General features: G+C 34.5%; 4 protein-coding genes and 2 long non-coding RNA genes across 7 annotated transcripts in view; 2 read left to right on the top strand and 4 right to left on the bottom strand.

Moving 5' to 3' along the window:
- Positions 1-499: 499 nt before the first annotated feature.
- On the bottom strand, positions 500-946 carry LOC142227925 (uncharacterized). Its single transcript, XR_012720014.1, has 2 exons — positions 771-946; positions 500-713 (listed from the first exon to the last, which is right to left on the bottom strand). It is a non-coding gene; the product is annotated as an uncharacterized LOC142227925 (long non-coding RNA).
- Positions 947-2,856: 1,910 nt separating this feature from the next.
- On the bottom strand, positions 2,857-4,138 carry LOC142231870 (uncharacterized). The gene is made up of 2 exons (XR_012720947.1): positions 4,035-4,138; positions 2,857-3,050 (listed from the first exon to the last, which is right to left on the bottom strand). It is a non-coding gene; the product is annotated as an uncharacterized LOC142231870 (long non-coding RNA).
- sws (patatin like phospholipase domain containing sws) overlaps positions 3,014-20,893 on the top strand; it is a 78,353-nt gene continuing 60,473 nt past the window's right edge. For both annotated transcript variants that reach the window (XM_075302525.1, XM_075302526.1), the window contains exon 1: positions 3,014-3,945. In XM_075302525.1, coding sequence (XP_075158640.1) covers positions 3,847-3,945 — 99 coding nt within the window. In that variant the 5' untranslated portion in view covers positions 3,014-3,846. The remainder of the gene's footprint in view (positions 3,946-20,893) is intronic.
- LOC142231868 (uncharacterized) lies at positions 7,792-9,047 on the bottom strand. Its single transcript, XM_075302529.1, has 4 exons — positions 8,550-9,047; positions 8,403-8,486; positions 8,278-8,345; positions 7,792-7,972 (listed from the first exon to the last, which is right to left on the bottom strand). The coding sequence occupies exons 1-4, from the start codon at positions 9,034-9,036 to the stop codon at positions 7,922-7,924; spliced, it is 690 nt and encodes a 229-aa protein (XP_075158644.1). The 5' UTR covers positions 9,037-9,047; the 3' UTR covers positions 7,792-7,921.
- LOC142231869 (uncharacterized) lies at positions 11,045-12,445 on the bottom strand. The gene is made up of 4 exons (XM_075302530.1): positions 11,826-12,445; positions 11,655-11,738; positions 11,532-11,590; positions 11,045-11,226 (listed from the first exon to the last, which is right to left on the bottom strand). The coding sequence occupies exons 1-4, from the start codon at positions 12,310-12,312 to the stop codon at positions 11,176-11,178; spliced, it is 681 nt and encodes a 226-aa protein (XP_075158645.1). The 5' UTR covers positions 12,313-12,445; the 3' UTR covers positions 11,045-11,175.
- On the top strand, positions 13,112-14,468 carry LOC142231866 (uncharacterized). Its single transcript, XM_075302527.1, has 4 exons — positions 13,112-13,707; positions 13,773-13,856; positions 13,914-13,981; positions 14,287-14,468. Exons 1-4 carry the CDS (start codon positions 13,221-13,223, stop codon positions 14,335-14,337), a joined length of 690 nt encoding a protein of 229 aa, XP_075158642.1. The 5' UTR covers positions 13,112-13,220; the 3' UTR covers positions 14,338-14,468.

The raw sequence follows: 20,893 nt of genomic DNA on the forward strand, positions 1-20,893 counted from the left end.
ATAAACATGCAGCAGTATCGGTTGTGCCTTCGGACTTAACTTATAATGTGCACAATATATGGGATATATTCGACACGAGCACTGTCGTCCGGAATAATGTATGGCAAAATTCATTCATGTACATTTCATACTTTTTCATACACTTCCCCCCATCACAGTTGGCGATCGTTGCAGTGTCACTTACGAGTCTGTGGTAGCCATGAGGATGAAATGGAACTTTGAAATGCTGGCAGGGTAACAATAACCCTGCCAACATTTTTTGAATTTGGGGACTCTTTTGAGAATCCCCACTACGTCGAAAACAATCATATACGACATCAAAAACTCGTCGGAAAAGCGCCGTCACTATTGAGAAGTTGTACCACGCCAAGTTACTACAAAAATGTTTCGCATGAGTGCAATTATTAGGTGCCTTTATAGATCAATTTAGAACGACGCCAATAAGGGACCCTCCAAACAATCAGAAAAAGTGCATTTTAAGATAGTTGTAAAAGAATCATTGTGGTCGAGTAAAACACGTTTGTTTAGATATTTATTAATTTGATTAAACATTTACAAATTCTTGAAAATATAACATTTATACCACTATCACATTACATTTAACATAATTTTTGGCATTAATGATGATGTTGAATTACAAGTAGCGAGTTACATGTTGCTGCGTCTATTAACCAGTGTTTTTATTCCATGGAGGCAGCGTGTCTGTAAAATATCTGAAAAACAATCACTTTATTCCATTTGGAAAATCACCAAATTGTTCACCAATATACCTTTCACAATTTTAAGCGTATAATCTATGTTTTCAGAACTTTATTTTCGTTTTTATTTAATTAAAATATAACAAGCTGGTTGCGCTTGGCGTTTCACAAAAAAATGGCTTTTTTAACCGTAGGGATGGCAAATTACTTGCATGTACTTTTTGATGTACCTTTTCATGATGGTTGAAGTGACATTTACGAGTCTGTGGTAACGATGAGGTTGAAATGGAACTTTGAAATGCTGGCAGGGAAGATATTGAGTAACCGGTCCTGAACCGGTTTAACAAATGCAAATGCCACAATTCACTCGGAAAGACCCTGCAAAATATCAATTTATACTACGTTCGCACTAGACACGAATTCTAGCTATTTAGAACCAAAATCTCTTTACAAATCTCAAATGTTTGGACTGGCAAAATAACGAGATTTGGTAGATTTGAGGATTTAACAGCTGTTTGTAAATATACCAATCCAAACACAAACCCGTATGTGTACACGCAGACACACATTCATCTACAACGACAATTGGGAAAGGGTTGCAAAAAGCGCATTTTTAGTACTAATACGCTTTACAGACTATCAGTTATTCCGGACGGAATGTCGGTGTTTGTAAAGAATATTAAGTGTGTCGGATCGATATGACTTGTCGGCGATGACTAAATAATCGGTAAATGTGTTATCGATCCATTCAGCAGTATCGATTAAGCCTTCGGACTTAACTTATAATGTGCACAATATATGGGATATGTTCGACACGAGCACTGTCGTCCGGTATAACTGATAGTCTGTAAAGCGCATAAAACCACAGTTATACAAGGCAGTATAGGGGATTTTGAAAGAGATTTTGTTGAAATCCTCTACAAGCCAGCTGATATTTGCCTATTGCAAATCCTCGTTTACGAGGTTTTCGTGTCTAGTACGAACGTAGTATTATCGAGATTGCTATAATGATACATAGAAGGCAAGTAAGTAAGTAAGTATGTTTTATTTAATTTATTTTATTTATTTATCGATAAGTTATGGTAAACTTAGAACTATATCTGTCTTGTTCTAATACACGGTTATTTAGTAAGATAGCAACTTGCTTTCATAATAAATTATCGATTGTGCGTACATTGCACATTGTATGAATGGAGATAAGGCTTGCTCATTGGCCTTTACGATTTCTTACAGAGCGTTAGTGTCTGTGTTAATAATAAATAGTTAATTAATACATAGAAGGCAACGGGAACTCGAATCATGATAACGCTTTGCGCTGTGTCTCAATTTAGGCATTAGTGATGCGTTACATTACGTTACTTGATAATTGACGTTCATACATTACCTTACGTGCCGGAACTATTTAAGCGAATGTCAAGTGTTTACAGCAAAACTCAGCGTTGCCAATTTGGTGCTTTTAGCACCAAATTTAGTGCTTTTTGATTTCTAAAAAGCACCAAATTGGCTTTTTGGTGCCTTTTCAAAAAAAGCACCAACTTGGTGCTTTCTGGCATTTTCATTTAGTGCTTTTGGTGCTTTTTTTAGTTTAAACAGTATTAAGTAATTGATACAAAAATTTTGATTAGACTTTCAAGAGCTGAAGAAACTCAAATTTGTTGCCAAATATAGAATTTGATTGTTATGAAGTTGGTATTGATTATTTTTTAATTAATATTGTTATTTAGGGTATTCTGTAGGAAAGTCGAGCGATGAGTGCCGAATTTTTGAATTTGGTAAAGATGTCATTTAAACGTTTGTATTAAATTCACAAAAGCACGCACAACTGAAATAAGCAATAGACTCCTTCCATATATTAATATTTTGAAAGTTGAAAGTCACTGATCAAACTAAATTAAAATAGCGGTTCATAATGGTGAGTACTAAGTTCGAGTTTTGCAGCTAAAGTGAAAACTATATCAGTAAAAATGGGCAAAAAAATTATGCATGTTTGCTGCAAATTGATGGGGAATGGCCAAAAAACAAATTTTCACAAAGTTTGTATTCCTTAAAATGAATTATTAAAGAAAAGTAATTATGAAAAAATTACTATTTTAGCGGCTAAACTCGATCTTCATACCCACCTTAACTTCTTAAAATTCAATTCACAAAAATTCTATAATACATCTTCGGAAGTTTTTTTTTTATTAGAGCATTTAATTTTCGATTTTGTGCTGGAAGGTGGTATGTTAGAATTGATAATATATTTTTTGGTGCTTTTTGGCCTTGGGGAGTTGGCAACACTGGCAAAACTTCTTCATTCTTTTGCGAAATTTTACTGCGACGGTTTCGTCTCTGTGTTCTTCAGCGATTTTACTAAAATATTTAATTAAAGTACAAAGAAAAATCGGGAATTAACATAGAAAAGTTTTAACAGTGTATAATAATGAGAAAGTTGAAATAATTAATGTGTTGCTGATACGAAATAATTGAAATAATTTAATATTTCCTAACATTGTTCTTGCCGAAGAAAAAATTCGATATCTTTCTATTGTGTATAGGAGATTAGGGGAAAAGTAAAAGCAAAAAACAAGTGCTGATGAATTAAAAGTGATGAATAAAAAATTTAAATGAGAAATTAACCATATATTCTTAATTATAATATAAAAAAACAACAAATCGTAAAAGACATTTGCAAAAAGAATTTCTTCCGCTTTTTGTTGTTGTTTCTGTGCAAAATAGAACACTGAAGTGGGTGTATGTGTGTGTGAGTGTTACACATTGACGGTGACTAGCGCTGCCATAATCTTCGTTTCTTTCACCCAACTGTAGTCAGCTGTTTTCACCGCTTTCTTCTATGGTTACCCCTTTATAATCAACAAACGAACGAAACCACAAGCAAAACTCAATTTATTCGACAATATCCAACAATCCCAAATACAAGAGAGGCATTTCTGCGAGCCGAAAAAAAACTACAAGAAACTTTTCCGTCACGGTCTCTTTTTGTGATGGGGGTGTGAAATTTTTTTATTTCTTCTAAGAATAAATAAATGAAATGCAAATAATTCCGGGTTTTGTGCATTTTTGATTTACAAAAAAACAGTTTCCTTAGCTCTGGAAGAAGGGTATAGCTATTACCATCAAATCAGTAATACAAAATTGGAATAACACAATGGATATCATTGGGGTGATTAGAACAACAGCCCAGGATTATGGCGACATATTCTCAGATGCCTGGTGGCATCTACTCAACATGGAGTTTAGGACAGCGGTAAGTGCGTTTTCAGAGAACAAGTTTTTTTTTGAATAATATTCTGGAACTATTGCGTTTCTATTTTTATTATCGACAAATGTACATACCTACATACCCTGAGCACACAATTCTATTGTGCTATGATTTCTGATTTTTTATTGTTCCCAATTTCGTTATGCTAACTGCGGTGGCAGTGGCATTTCTTATCAACTATTTGTGTGCCTTTCACGTCTTTGTTTTGATTTTTTGCCATTGTTGATTTTTCGGTTAAGGTTGTTGTTGATTTTCTTTTAAAAAATACCCATATGGACTTGTTTCTAGTTCTTCTAAATATCGAAGGTATCAACATTTATTTGGAAGAAGTTATCTACCACCTACATAGTATCTGTTCACCCATTTGATTTGGGCTCCATATCTTTGATATCTTCATTTACTAAGTATATAATTGATGGAATTGTTGATGGATCAAATGTACATATTTTTTATTTCTTTATTGGTGCTAAGGCTAAGGAGCACAGAGAGATTTTCATCACTGTGGTATGGCAATTGACTGAATAGTCTAAGTGAGCCTGAAATATCGGGCTGCCACTATACCTACCCTAGGAAATTAATTTAGAATTTAGAATTTTTTTATGTTAATTCAATTTTTTTAATTTTATATTTTTTATTAGTTTAATTTTTGTAAAATTCTAATATATTTTTTCTTAATAATACTATTATTATGTAGCTATATTATCAGTGCATAAATATATAATATGTTGTTAATGGGGCTGGGCCTGACTTTGTATATATTACTTTGGAGAATAATAAATGAAATGAAATAAACGTCGTTCCATGGATATTAGCCAAACTTTTAATGCAAAGCATCAACTAATAATGGAATGGAATTACCATGGAATAACCTACTATTGCAATTTTCTAAATGGGACAGTTATTTGTACCATGATAGTTCCAATTTCATGCATGGATGACCATCACCTTTTAGTCAAGAAGACCTGATGGTACTATCCTATCCGTATTGTCTAAATGGAGTTTAAAATAAAAATAAAATGTTGGGATACAAATTCTTTTTGTAACTGGACTGTATGATAGCTGCCCCATACTCAGCTTACAATTTCATTACTTCAAAACTTACAGGCCATGACTGCCATGACGATGTAGCCAGAAGAAAATTTTTAGAAGCATGGCTAAATTTTTACAAGTTTTTTAACATTATATGTTTCTAACTTGGCCTAGGGATAATAGGATTTGTTTTTTTTTTATGTTTTGGTAGATTTTGCAAATTATTCCACTCCAGCTAAGAGGCACTTCACAAATATTCTATAGAAATAAAATTTTGACAAATTTTTTTATAGACAAATTTGACAAATTTTCTATAGAAATAAAACTTTGACGAAATTTTCTATAGAACTAAAATTTTGACAAAATTTTCTATAGAAATAAAATTTTGATAAAATTTTCTATAGAAATAAAATTTTGACAAAATTTTCTAAAGAAATAAAATTTTGACAAAATTTTCTATAGGAATAAAATTTTGACAAAATTTTCTATAGAAATAAAATTTTGACATATTTTTCTATAGAAATAAAATTTTGACAAAATTTTCTATAAAAATAAAATTTTGATAAAATTTTCTATAGAAATAAAATTTTGACAAAATTTTCTTTAGAAATAAAATTTTGACAAAATTTTCTATAGAAATAAAATTTTGACAAAATTTTCTGTAGAAATAAAATGTTGACAAAAATTTTTATAGAAATAAAATTTTGATAAAATTTTCTATAGAAATAAAATTTTGACAAAATTTTCTATAGAAATAAAATTTTGACAAAGTTTTCTTTAGAAATAAAATTTTCTTTAGAAATTAAATTTTGACAACATTTTTATAGAAATTAAATTTTGACAACATTTTTATAGAAATAAAATTTTGACAAAATTTTCTATAGAAAAAAAAAATTGACAAAATTTTCTGTAGAAAAAAGTGTTGAAAAATTTTTTATAGAAATAAAATATTGACAAAATTTTCTATAGAAATAAAATTTTATCAAAATTTTCTATAGAAATAAGCGAAAAGGTGACGAGTGTCATGTGGCCCTTGATTACAGATGGGACACATGTCAGCTACGCTGCTTTCAATTACTGATAAGTAGGAATTGAGGCGGCTGCACTTGCCTGATCTTAATTGGGCCAAAACTAACCTGGTCTGCCGTGGGAGGTCTCTCTCCTCCGGTGCTATGGGCGATCAGCGAGGTAGACGTTCAATCGATCGCATATGTCATCAACAATGGGCCCGGATGCCATGATTGTACAATCGTCCGCATATGATATAGTCACGACGCCGTCAAGAGGGCGTGGAATCAAGAACAGGTAGAGATTAAACAGTACAGGAGATATCACCCCACCTTGGGGAACTCCCTGTTTAACTCTACGGGGTTTTGACTTCTTGTGCCTGAATTCTACTTACGACTGGCGTCCGCACAGATAATTCAGAACCCAACGCTTAGTTCCTGCCGGTAAGGACGTATTCTCGATGTCCTCGAATAGTGTGGCATGGTTGACCGTATCGAATGCCTTCGATAGGTCAAGCGCCACGAAGACCGTCCTATGACACGGCTTTGTCTGATTGAGTCCCATATTAATGTGTTCTACAATGGCATGAAAGCCTGTCGTAGTGCTATGTACCTTACGGAATCCATTAGGATTAGGGAGCCACCGTTGTGCAATGGTTAGCATGCCGGCCTTGCATACACAAGGTCGTGGGTTCGATTCCTGCTTCGACCGAACACCAAAAAGTTTTTCAGCGGTGGATTATCCCACCTCAGTAATGCTGGTGACATTTCTGAGGGTTTCAAAGCTTCACTAAGTGGTTTCACTGCAATGTGGAACGCCGTTCGGACTCGGCTATAAAAAGGAGGTCCCTTGTCATTGAGCTTAACATGGAATCGGGCAGCACTCAGTGATAAGAGAGAAGTTCACCAATCTGGTATCACAATGGACTGAATAGTCTAAGTGAGCCTGATACAGCGGGCTGCCACCTAACCTAACCTAACCTACGGAATCCATGTTGATGGTGGGCAGTTGGAAAATCCTCCACAAGGCTGGGGAGGAGTAGTGCCTCAAGTGTCTTGGCTACTGGCGAGAGAAGGGATATCGGTATGTACGATTCACCTTTACTCGAATCTTTGCCTGGCTTCAGTAGTGGAAACACCCTACCCATCTTCCAGACATCGGGTATAATGAGTGATTCCAAGGACAAATTGAGGAGTCTGGTCAGGTACTCAACTCCCATTGGTTTGGTGTTGGGCGGTGGAGGAGCACCGCCCAATGTATTAAGAAAAATATAATAATAGAATTTATGAAGGGTATAATGGGCCCTTGGTTGTAGAACTCCAGCATAGTCTAAAACCCCAAATTGTTCTTGCTCTTGTGTATACCAGTTTCAAAAAGGTTTATTATCTATGGTCCCCAACCACAATCGCCCAAAATAATTCACCCCAAGTATTATCACATTTGCGATTTTAACTATGGAAGAAAGAACTCCCTTGTACCTAAAATAAAATTGGAATTTGGCAACATATTTCTATTCCTACACGGATGCAAGATAAGAAACCCCCAAAGGAATAATTCAGATTTTTTTATTATTGTAACAATATTTATTATATATTGTATAATATATAAGAAAAAAGTATATACGCAAAAATATACGAAAAATAAACTCAATGCTTGTACAAAAGTTGTCCATTGCAGAGTTGTCTACTTAACTGCCTTCAGGCATAAACAAATGGCAGCACAGAAATCAGTTAAGGCATCCCATATGCGTTGGCAAAAAGAAGGTCGTTGCATGACACTGGGTTCAGGTGATGAACGGGTATTGATGATGTCAATAACATGGAAATCTTGTCGCTGAGGTGCTTCTATAATTACTGTAGGCGCTGGTGAAGATTTGCTTATTAAATTCTTCATTGGAAGACCCTCCGGTGTCATTACATGCTTATCAAGAGCATCTTCCGAACTGGTATAGTTGCTCAGATTCAACTCCGAATTGCTAGTGTGAATAGAAATTGTTTCAAAAGATAATTGGTAAAGACTATCATCAATATCTTGATTTTCACTCTTAGGAGTGTCATATTCCTCAACTTCGGAATTGGCATAGTTGCCCATTGACTGGTTCAATTCCGAGTTGCTATTATGATTGGAAAGTGATACCAAAGATGATTGGCAAATGGTATCACTTTCTGGAATGTGACCCTCCGGAGTTTCATGTTTCTCAAGAGCATCTTCGGAATTGGCACAATTGGTCATGGCCTGGTTCAATTCCGAGTTGCTACTTGCTAGATTGAAAAGTCTTACCAATGATGAAATGCTATCACTTTCTTCAATGATGTCTGGGCTCTCATAGGCATCACTGGCGACTGTTTCTGAAAACAAAAACATAAAATAGCTTCAAATTTCTTCATTAAGCAAGCTCAACTCACCCGATATATTTTCCTCTGATTCCCAAATTGTTGGCAGAGAAATCGGAAAGGACATTGTCTCATAGACTTCACTGGCAACTGTTTCTGTAAACACAAAAAAAAATATAAAACATCTTCAAATTTCTTAATTAAGCAAGTTCAACTCACCCGATATATTTTCCTCAGATTCCCAAATTGTTGGCAGAGAAATCGGAAAAGACATTGTCGTACCCAATGAGTCCAAACTTTTAGACAATTCATCAAATTTCTGCATAAGTTCATTGCAACGTTCGGTCAACTCTCTATTGTCTTCTACCAATTCTACCATCATTGGATTCTTCAAACTTACCCCAACCAGATTAGTTAGATATTCCTTTTTCCTTGCTATATTATCCATAGCATTCCATTTTTTATAGGATTTTGCAGATGAATATGTATCAGCAACATTCTCATCTAACATTTCTTGCTGCAATTTCAATATATCCAGCATTTCTTGTGGGAATATTCTAGAAGATTGCCCGATTAAAGTTTCATCTTTCAAAATCTCCGAATCATTGTTAATGCCGCCGCTTTCTGTATCGTATGAAGCTTCAGCAGTTGTTTCAAGTTCAATACGAACTTCTCCATCGAATTCACAATTTTTATTGTTATTCATTTTCGCTTCCTTGGGATTTCGTGTTTATCGGCAAGGGCTCTATTTTTAAACTAAATTGAAATCTCAAATATTTGAAAATATATAAGGAAGGAAAATTGTCAATAATTCAAAAATTCCATGGTAACATGGTTCAAATTTGTTTATTAATTTTATATTGTCAGTTCTCATTTTATTTTTTGTTTTTATATAAAATCAGAAAAACATATCCGAAAGCAGAAATAGTTTCGTAAAAATCTAAGCCATACCGCTGGACACAGTTATAACTATAGTCGCTGTAATCTACCATCATAGCCTGGTATCGTCATTTATTATCCAAGCGGGAAGTGAAATTGGGCCTAGCTTCCATTGAGTGTGCATTCGCAAAAAAGAGGATAACATGGTTCAAATAAATCGAACCATTCTTCTGATATAGATGTTTCTGAAATCCAACAAAGTTTATGAAAGGAATTGTTGTGTGATCCAAGTTAGTGGATATGTTAGGTTCGGGCCGGTGCAATTTATTACTTACGGCCGTATATAATCGTTCATGTAAATAAAGGATAATATGAGAACATTCTTTTAAAAAACAATTCAAATTGTTGCAAATAAATTTTCTTTTTACCACAGAATAATTTGTACAGTCGCGTGCTTATATCTGAACCCAATATGCATTCAGATTTTTCGGGGGTCATTTCGGGGTCACATGTCGCATTGACCCCGAGAATCTTGGGGTAATTTGTGGTCGAAATCATTTCGCCATCGACCATAATATTCAACTGCCTGCGTACTTCTGCCGTCCATGTAGTGAATAGTGTGGCTGAGGATTTGGTGGGGGATATCCTCATGTTTTCCGCAACCTGGGGAACTCCCTGTACGGGGTCTTGATTTCCTGTCCCTAAATTCCACGCACTACTGACGCCCGCACAGATAATTAGTAACCCAACGCTTGGTTCCTGCCGGTAGGGACGTGTTCTCGTTGTCCTCGAAAAGTCTGGAATGATTGACCGTATCGAATACCTCCGATAGGTCAAACGCCACGAGGACCGTCCTGTGACACGGCTTGGCCTGATTGAGTCCGCTATTTATAAATGCTGACATGCAAAGCCGTTGTCGTACTGCGTACTTTGCGGAATCAATGTTGATAATTAGCAGCAGGAAAATTCTCCACAAAGATGGGCAGGAGTAGTGCCTCAATTGTCTTAGCTACTGGCGAGAGAAGGGAAATCGGAGAATTTCAAGACAGGAACAGGTAAATTGACCACAATTTACCTGTTCCTGTGCCTAGGTTATATTGCTTTAGGTGCTCTAACCAAATGTTCCGCTTGTGCTCGTCGTCTATTTTACTAATCTCTAGATTCAGTTCCCTGATTCTAGGATCAGCAAGGTTAGCACGACGGCGTTCATCACGCTCGTCTGCGAGTCCTGCCGCTTCGGCTGGGAAGTTGGCCTCACTTGGACATTCGGCCAGCTGGAATAAAGCGAGCGGCTGCTGTGTTGATAATGTCCCAGAACGCCTTCTGGGCAACATGAACATGGGAGGGGACGGGAGTTCATTGAAGCGGCGATCTGTGTATTTTCTGAAGCCTTCCCAGTTGGCTTTCTTTCGGTTGATAAATGTCCAGCGTTCAGAGGTTATGAAATCGGAGGGTCGGTTAATGGTTCCCAAAGTATTATCTCACTTTCGATTTTAACTATGGAAGAAAGAACTCTCTTGTCCCTGAAATAAAATTTCTATACCTATACGGATAAAAACTAATGTAAGATAAGCAACCCCCAAAAGGAATAATTCAGATTTTTTGGTTTGTTATTATAACAATATTTATTATATATTGTATAATATATAAAAAAAAAGTATATATGCAAAAATATACGAAAAATAAACTCAATGCTTGTACAAAAGATGTCCATTGCAGAGTTGTCTACTTAACTGCCTTCAGGCATAAACAAATGGCAGCACAGAAATCAGTTAAGGCATCCCATATGCGTTGGCAAAAAGAAGGTCGTTGCATGACACTGGGTTCAGGTGATGAACGGGTATTGATGATGTCAATAACATGGAAATCTTGTCGCTGAGGTGCTTCTATAATTACTGTGGGCGCTGGTGAAGATTTGCTTATTAAATTCTTCATTAGAAGACCCTCCGGTGTCATGACATGCTTATCAAGAGCATCTTCCGAATTGGTATAGTTGCTCAGATTCAATTCCGAATTGCTAGTGTGAATAGAAAGTGTTTCAAAAGATAATTGGTAAAGACTATCATCAATATCTTGATTTTCACTCTTAGGAGTGTCATATTCCTCAACTTCGGAATTGGCGTAGTTGCTCATTGACTGGTTCAATTCCGAGTTGCTATTATGATTGGAAAGTGATACCAAAGATGATTGGCAAATGGTATCACTTTCTGGAATGTGACCCTCCGGAGTGTCATGTTTCTCAAGGGCATCTTCGGAATTGACACAATTGGTCATAGCCTGGTTCAATTCCGAGTTGCTGCTTGCTAGATTGAAAAGTCTTACCAATGATGAAATGCTTTCACTTTCTTCAATGATGTCTGGACTCTCATAGGCAACTGTTTCTGAAAACAAAACAAAAATCTATAAAACAGCTTCAAATTTCTTAATTAAGCAAGCTAAACTCACCCGATATATTTTCCTCAGATTCCCAAATTGTTGGCAGAGAAATCGGAAAGGACATTTTCTCATAGACTTCACTGGCAACTGTTTCTGTAAACACACAAAAAAAAAAATATATATATATATATATATATATAAAACAGCTTCAAATTTTTTAATTAAGCAAGCTCCACTTACCCGATATATTTTCCTCAGATTCCCAAATTGTTGGCAGAGAAATCGGAAAAGACATTGTCGTACCCAATGAGTCCAAACTTTTAGACAATTCATCAAATTTCTGCATAAGTTCATTGCAACGTTCGGTCAACTCTCTATTGTCTTCTAGCAATTCTACCATCATTGGGTTCTTCAAACTTACCCCAACCAGATTAGTTAGATATTCCTTTTTCCTAGCTATATTGTCCATAGCATTCAATTTTTTATAAGATTTTGCGGATGAATATGTATCAGCAACATTCTCATCTAACATTTCTTGCTGCAATGGCAATATATCCAGCATTTCTTGTGGGAATATTCTAGAAGATTGCCCGATTAAAGTTTCATCTTTTAAAATCTCCGAATCAGTGTTAATGCCGCCGATTTCTTTATCGTATGAAGCTGCAGCAGTTGTTTCAAATTCAATATGAACTTCTCCATCGGTTTCATAATCTTTATTAGTATTCATTTTCGCTTCCTTGAGATTTCGTGTTTATCGGCAAGGGCTCTATTTTTAAACTAAATTGAAATCTCAAATATTTGAAAATATATAAGGAAGGAAAATTGTCAATAATTCAAAAATTCCATGGTAACATGATTCAAATTTGTTTATTAATTTTATATTGTCAGTTCTCATTTTATTTTTTGTTTTTATATAAAATCAGAAAATGCAGAAATAATTTCGTAAAATTCTAAGCGAATTGTTGGCTATCCTTTTAACATTGGAAATACCTTTGGAAACAGGTATAACTATAGTCGCTGTAATCTACCATCGTAGCCTGTTATCGTTATTGAAATTGGGCCTAGCTTCCATTGTGTGTGCATTCGAATATAGAGGTGAACATGGTTCAAAAAAATCGAACCCTAATTCTGATATACATTCCACCGGCCCGAACCTTAAATATCCATTAAATTGGATCACACAACAATTCCATTCATAAACTTCGTTGGATTACACAAACATCTATGTATATCAGAATTAGGGTTCGATTTTTTTTGAACCATGTTCACCTCTATATTCGAATGCACACACAATGGAAACTAGGCCCAATTTCACTTCCCGCTTGGGTAATAAATGACGATAACAGGCTGGTAGATTACAGTGACTATAGTTATAACTGTGTCCAATGGTATTTCCAATGTTAAAAGGATAGCAAGGATTCGCTTGGAATTTTACGAAATTATTTCTGCATTTTCTGATTTTATATAAAAACAAAAAAATGAAAACCATCAATATAAAAATAATAAACAAATTTGAATCATTTTACCATGGAATTTTTGAATTATTGACAATTTTCCTTCCTTATATATTTTCAAATATTTGAGATTTCAATTTAGTTTACTAATAGAGCCCTTGCCGATATCAAGGAAGCGAAAATGAATACCAATAAAAATTGTGAATCCGATGGAGAAGTTCGTATTGAACTTGAAACAACTGCTGCAGCTTCATACGATACAGAAAGCGGTGGCATTAACAATGATTCGGAGATTTTGAAAGATGAAACTTTAATCGGGCAATCTTCTAGAATATTCCCACAAGAAATGCTGGATATATTGAAATTACAGCAAGAAATGTTAGATGAGAATGTTGCTGATACATATTCATCTGCAAAATCTTATAAAAAATGGAATGCTATGGATAATATAGCTAAGAAAAAAGAATATCTAACTAATCTGGTTGGGGTAAGTTTGAAGAACCCAATGATGGTAGAATTGCTAGAAGACAATAGAGAGTTGACCGAACGTTGTAATGAACTTATGCAGAAATTTGATGAATTGTCTAAAAGTTTGGACTCATTGGGTACGACAATGTCTTTTCCGATTTCTCTGCCAACAATTTGGGAATCTGAGGAAAATATATCGGGTAAGTTGAGCTTGCTTAATTAAGACAATTGAAGCTGTTTTATAGATTTTTTTTTGTGTTTACAGAAACAGTTGCCAGTGAAGTCTATGAGACAATGTCCTTTCCGATTTCTCTGCCAACAATTTGGGAATCTGAGGATAATATATCGGGTGAGTTGAGCTTGCTTAATTAAGAAATTTGAAGCTATTTTATGTTTTTGTTTTCAGAAATAGTCCCCAATGAAGCCTATGAGAGTCCAGACATCATTGAAGAAAGTGAAAGCATTTCATCATTGGTAAGACTTTTCAATCTAGCAAGCAGCAACTCGGAATTGAACCAGGCCATGACCAATTGTGCCAATTCCGAAGATGCCCTTGAGAAACTTGACACTCCGGAGGGTCACATTCCAGAAAGTGATACCATTTGCCAATCATCTTTGGTATCACTTTCCAATCATAATAGCAACTCGGAATTGAACCAGTCAATGAGCAACTATGCCAATTCCGAAGTTGAGGAATATGACACTCCTAAGAGTGAAAATCAAGATATTGATGATAGTCTTTACCAATTATCTTTTGAAACAATTTCTATTCACACTAGCAATTCGGAATTGAATCTGAGCAACTATACCAATTCGGAAGATGCTCTTGATAAGCATGTCATGACACCGGAGGGTCTTCTAATGAAGAATTTAATAAGCAAATCTTCACCAGCGCCCACAGTAATTATAGAAGCACCTCAGCGACAAGATTTCCATGTTATTGACATCATCAATACCCGTTCATCACCTGAACCCAGTGTCATGCAACGACCTTCTTTTTGCCAACGCATATGGGATGCCTTAACTGATTTCTGTGCTGCCATTTGTTTATGCCTGAAGGCAGTTAAGTAGACAACTCTGCAATGGACAACTTTTGTACAAGCATTGAGTTTATTTTTCGTATATTTTTGCATATATACTTTTTTCTACAATATATAATAAATATTGTTACAATAATAAACAAAAATTCTGAATTATTCCTTTGGGGGTTTCTTATCTTGCATTAGTTTTTCTCCGTGTAGGAATAGAAATTTTATTTCAGGGACAAGGGAGTTCTTTCGTCCATAGTTAAAATCGAAAGTGAGATAATACTTTGGGAGCTCCATCGAAGGTGAATTATTTTGGGGCGATTGTGGTTGGGAACTATCGATAATAAACCTCTTTGAAATTGGTATTCACAGGAGCAAGAGCACTTTTGTGCTTTAGAGTATGTTGAAGTTCTACAACCGAGGGCCTTCCATGGAAGTTTTAAGATTTTTTTTCAATCGTTTTGTTTTGTCATTGTTGGTTTTTTTCTTTAATCAGACTTTTCCTCTGTTGGTTAAGCTACACTTGTAGTTTAGGCAATGCATGGTTTTAAGCTGAAATCAAAAACAACAACAACGATTTTTTTAAATCTTGACTTTCATTCTTTCTTTTCTATAAAAAGACGAAATTCATCATTAACTCCCCCAAAATTATAACGATCTTATGCTTAATTTCTATTAATTATACTCTCCATAAATTCTACTTTCATAAAATAATGTAAGCAGCACCACTTGCTCCACCACCGCCCAATACCAAACCAAAAAGTTGAGTACCTGATTTCACTACTGAAGCTAGGCAAAGATTCCAGTAAAAGTGAATCGTACATATCGATATCCCTTCTCTCGCCAGTAGCCAAGACTTGAGGCACTACTCCTCCCCAGCGTTGTGGAGAATTTTCCAGCTGCCCACCATCAATATGGTTTCCGTAAGGTGTATAGCACGACGACAGCCTTGCATGCCATTTCAGCACACATTAATATGGGGCTCAATCAGCCCAAGCCGTGTCACACGAAGGTCCTCGTGGCACAATAACAAAAACAAAAAAACAAAAAAAAAAAATTTCACAAAATTTTCTATAGAAATAGAATTTTAACAAAATTTTCTATAAAAATAGAATTTTAACAAAATTTTCTATAGAAATAAAATTTTGACAAAATTTCCTATAAACAAATTTATAAAATTTTCTATAGAAATAAAATTTTTACAAAATTTTCTATAGAAATAAAATTTTTAAAAAATTTTCTATAGAAAAAAAATTACAAAATTTATAAAATTTTCTATAGAAATAAAATTTTAAAAAAATTTTCTATAGAAATAAAATTTTGATAAATTTTTCTAAAAAAAATAAAATGTTTTTCTAAAAAAAAATATGACAAAATTTTCTATAAAGGGTGATACGGTATTCTCAATTGGGCGGAGCTCTGGCGTGTTGGGAGGGTTCTTGTCCTTGGGAACCACCTGCACGTTGTTGGCGGCGTACCACTCCATGGCCTTTTTACCGTAATGGCAAGTTGCCAAATCCGGCCAAAACAGTACGGAACAACCGTGTTTCTTCAGGAAAGGCAGCAGACGTTTATTCAAACACTCTTTCACGTAAATTTCTTGGTTGACAGTCCCGGAAGCTATGAAAATGCTGCTTTTCAAGCCACAGGTACAGATTGCTTGCCAAACCAGATATTTCTTTGCGAACTTTGACAGTTTTATGTACTTGAAAATATCTGCTACCTTTCCCCTTCCTTTTGCCGTATAAAACTCCTGTCCCGGAAGCTGCTTGTAGTCGGCTTTGACGTAGGTTTCGTCGTCCATTACCACGCAGTCAAACTTCGTCAGCATCGTCGTGTACAGCCTCCGGGATCGTGCTTTGGCCGTCGTATTTTGTTTATCATCGCGATTTGGAGTCACTACCTTCTTGTAAGTCGATAGTCCGGCTCGTTTTTGGTTCGATGCACGGTTGTAGACGATACACCCAGCTTATTTGCGGCATCTCGGAGAGAGAGGTTAGGGTTTCGCTTGAAACTACCGGCAACTCTCTTTGTCGTCTCAGCGGCTTCCGGTTTTCGATTTCCCCCCGATCCAGACTTCCTGGCTGTCGACAAACGTTCCCCAAACACTTTAATTACATTTGTAACGGTTGATTTGGCAACTTTTAGCGATTTTGCCAGCTTTGCGTGCGAGTAGCTCGGATTTTCGCGATGTGCGAGCAAAATTTTGATACGCTGCTCTTCTTGCTTGGACGGCATTTTGTCAACTGAAGAGTGAATTCCAAAATGAAAATGGGAGCAACATTCTACACACACACACACCTTCAAAATGAGGGGTGTTCAGGTTTTTTAAATGCAAAATTGAAAGATATACGTCAAGTCTATATTGACCAAATTTTGACCGTATCACCCTTTAGGAAAATATTGGCAACACTGTTCCTTATGAATGTTACTCTTTCCAATTATATCGAATGAAGTATACTCTGAGGTAATTCCCTACCATATTATGAAGACACTAATTGTGAAGAATATTTTTTTTGTCATGTGATAAATAAAATATTGCTGTCACGAGAAAAATTTAACGAATATTTGTATAAATAAAATCATAAATATTTCAGTGCATTATAAATAAAATAAACTTGCCAGCTAAGTTAATTTTTATACTCACCATAATAGGATGGAGATATAATAAGTTTGTCATTATAAGGGATAATGTGTTAAATTCAAAGACGATCTAACGATGTCCGTCTGTTTGTATGGTTTAATTTGCTTTAGAAGTCCGATTTTTGGTACAGTGGTCATATAACATAAACTGACTCTCGGTTTGCTTTCTGAAACATCTAGAAGCCTCAAATTTTTTCCCGATTTACCTGAAATTATATGAGCAGAAACTTAAGTCATAAAGAAATATGTCAAATATTTATCATATCGATGTTTTTATATAACATCCGTATAACCGATTTCCTGATTTGCATAGAAGTCGCATTAAAGAATTAATACCTCGAATCAGGTGAAAGTTGATGGTTTCATCCTTGAATTTACATCCTTAAATTTATATAACTGAGGTGGTCAGTAAAAATTCATAATTTTCTAAACACCCCCCATATTAAATATTTTTCACCATTTCACATCCCTATCATCACCACCATTATATAGATTCTCATGTAATCGTTTAGGTAAAGTTATTCTTGTGAGATCCTTGTTGCTGGGTATTTAAAATTCGACCTGGTCGTACTTAAGGTCGTATATACTTGTTTTCATTTAAAAGTGTAATCATTTTTATATAAACAAGTGTGATTTTTGTTTTTTGTTCATAAACAGTTTTCTTGTTTATTCAGCAATTTGTAATGCGATTGCATGCTTAACAAATTTGGTGTTGAATTTAAGAAAGCAAAAACTAAATAAACAAATAAGTTAATGTGATTATAAAACTAAAACTGTAATACTGTGGTTTTATTGCATTGCAAACCGATCAATCATTGTGAACTGGTATTTAGAATAACTACTAATATAACGAATGATTTAATAGAATTTAAAATATAAAAATTAACAAAAATATATATACACGTATAAATTTGAAAATAAATTTTTGCCAAACGAAAGTGGAAACTGATTTCCATAGATTTGCCAAAGTTTGGTGACTCAAATTCATAATAAGACTTGGCCTTGAGAAATATTCTAAAGAAACTTTAAAACAAAAATATTTATATGAATGAAATGGACCTGCTGTGACAATTTGGGAACATCGTCAAACTAACTTTTGATGGTAGCCGTCGAAGCCGGTGTATGTTGAGCCAAACGATCTTTGATTTGATTTTCGTGAAAATTTTGTCTGTGTATTTAATTTTAAAAAGCGTTTAAAATTAAATAATTCAAGATATAAATGGTTTATATCAAAATTATTAAAAATAAGTATATATGACCGTAAGTTCGGCCAGGCCGAATCTTATATACCCTCCACCATGGATAGCGTAGAAACTTCTAATAAAGACAGTCATCCACAATCGCAATACATCGGTTGTGGTAATACTTACCGATGGCAAGGTATCTTAAAACCGTCTTCTAAATTGTAAGTCAGTCCATACGTGGTATATATTTGACAAAAAAAGCAGATTAAATACTTATGGTATAATTCAGTTCTTGACCGGTATATAGGAAGTCTACAAATAACTACGAACCGATATGAACTTACATGGTCACCACCTAAAAATAACATTTTGCTCTTAAACATGTTTGAGGTGATCACTCGGAAATAATTTGCAGAAATCTTTAATAAATATAGTGATATTTTCCTTTTTTGGAGGTTTATTATAACGTATATAAATAAAATTAAAAATAATGTATATAATTAAAAAATGCAATAATACACAAACAAATCTATTTGAAATAACAATTTTTTTAACTTCCTTTTTGTTCCAAAATACATATACACTCAAAAATGAAATATCCTTTGGTAAAAATTTCTTTAAACAAAATTTCCCTCTGTCATTTAGTATTTTTTTGGGAGCAATTACAAAAAAAAAATTCAAGGCGAACATAGCAACAGTTGTCTTCAATAGATTTTGTTAGCTCCCAAAGAAAATGCTCACTGATAAAGGTAACTTTATATGTTACAAAATTTGTTTTTATTTATTTCAAAGGTGCATTAAAGTCGAAAAGATTTCCAATTAAAATTTTCAATATAGATTTATAGATTTCGTTCCTATGGTCTTGCGAGTTCATAAAATTACCCACATTGTTCTTTATATTTAGTATAGACATTACTGGGTGATTGCCAAAAAAAAAAAAAACTCAGAATAAATTTCTTTAGACTATTTAGAATGCAAATCTATTGAATAAGTTTTTGTCGAACTATAATGGGATAGACTCTCTTGTGTTTGCAAATAATTACGACAAGTTTTGCTATATCCCTGCCAACATTTGGGTGATAGTTTTATCGTCTTTCGCTAAGATGTCACTATTTCGTATCGCTAGGAAGTTTTCTGGTAGTAAAATCTCAAGCACAGCAACAATAGAAACAACTATCGCGTGGGGTGTTTCCGTTTCGAAACAAATTCGACTCTAACAGCGATCAAAAATCTAAATATAGACTCCATACATAGACATAGCTAATTTTTCAATAGCACCTCTCTGAGAGTACATGTGTGTAAAAAGCCACTATCAACCAACGAGCGTGGGTGGCACAGAGCCTCTGACTTGAAAACGAAAGGTTCCGAGTTCAAAGCTCGGTGTGGACGATCATGATTTTTATTTTTAAAAAATAACTATCGCTTTTTTGACTTCTTTTGGTCACTGGTTCGATTCCCCGAGAACACTATCGCGTAGTGGGACATTTGTTCCCGAACGGGAACACTTACTCGATAAGAAAATGATATCGCCTATGAAAGTTTTATCTTCCAGGGTGAAACTACTTCGATGCACTTTCGATAGAAAATGTTTGCAGGGATCTTTTGTTAGTTTGTGTTTGTGTTGGTGTGTGTGTCTTTGACGGCATTGTGATTGAATTAAAACTTTTGGAACCACCGGCAATAGCAGCGCCATGCGAAATTCAAACCTTCGAGTATATACACACACATCTATAGGTACATATTTATTAGTTTCATATCCGTACAATAGCACAAAGTAATTTAAATAATCAATTCTCTTTTTCTTTAATTTGTAGGTAAAAAATACAAAACGTGTTTGTATGTTTGAAGTGCAAATGTCATCGTAGAGATTTTCTTTTGGTTTGATTTTGCATGTTTACTCTCAATTGAAACTATTGATGGAATACAACAAAAACACTTTTGAGGATTTCCATTAGCATTTTTTCTCACTCTCCTAAAGAATATGACATTGATTTTGTCAAGAAAAGCAAGATCACTCCTTAATCTTGTGTTTACTTTGTATGCTCAATTTAATTGTTACTTTTCCATTTTGTTGTTGTTGTTGTTCCGTTATGTGGTAAATTTCAATGGTAGCAGCTGTTTTTAGATAATATTCACCTAAACGTTTATATGCGGGGTACATATCAGAGCGTGACATACAGACACACACACAATGTCCATTTGAGAGAGATCATTGAACTTTCTGAGATGTGCAATGATTATTGCCAAACACTGATGTCTTTGTTGTTGGCATTGCAGCTGATATTGCAAATGTATGATATATGGGGGTTTTTATTTATTTATTTTCTAATTATAAATGAAAGAATATAGACTAAAGTCTAAGGGAATTTATTTTTTTTAATATCAAAATATTTTTCTTTTAATTTCGATTAAATAAGTACATGTTTACTAATAATATTTAATTTGCATAGATCAGGAGAAAATATCATTTTAAGAGCATTCAATAAATATACAGAAAAATACAACCAAAGTAATTCCAAATAAAAAGTTGA

This window comes from Haematobia irritans, chromosome 3 (genome assembly GCF_050003625.1).
Source record: "Haematobia irritans isolate KBUSLIRL chromosome 3, ASM5000362v1, whole genome shotgun sequence".
NCBI classification, from domain to species: Eukaryota; Metazoa; Arthropoda; class Insecta; order Diptera; family Muscidae; genus Haematobia; species Haematobia irritans.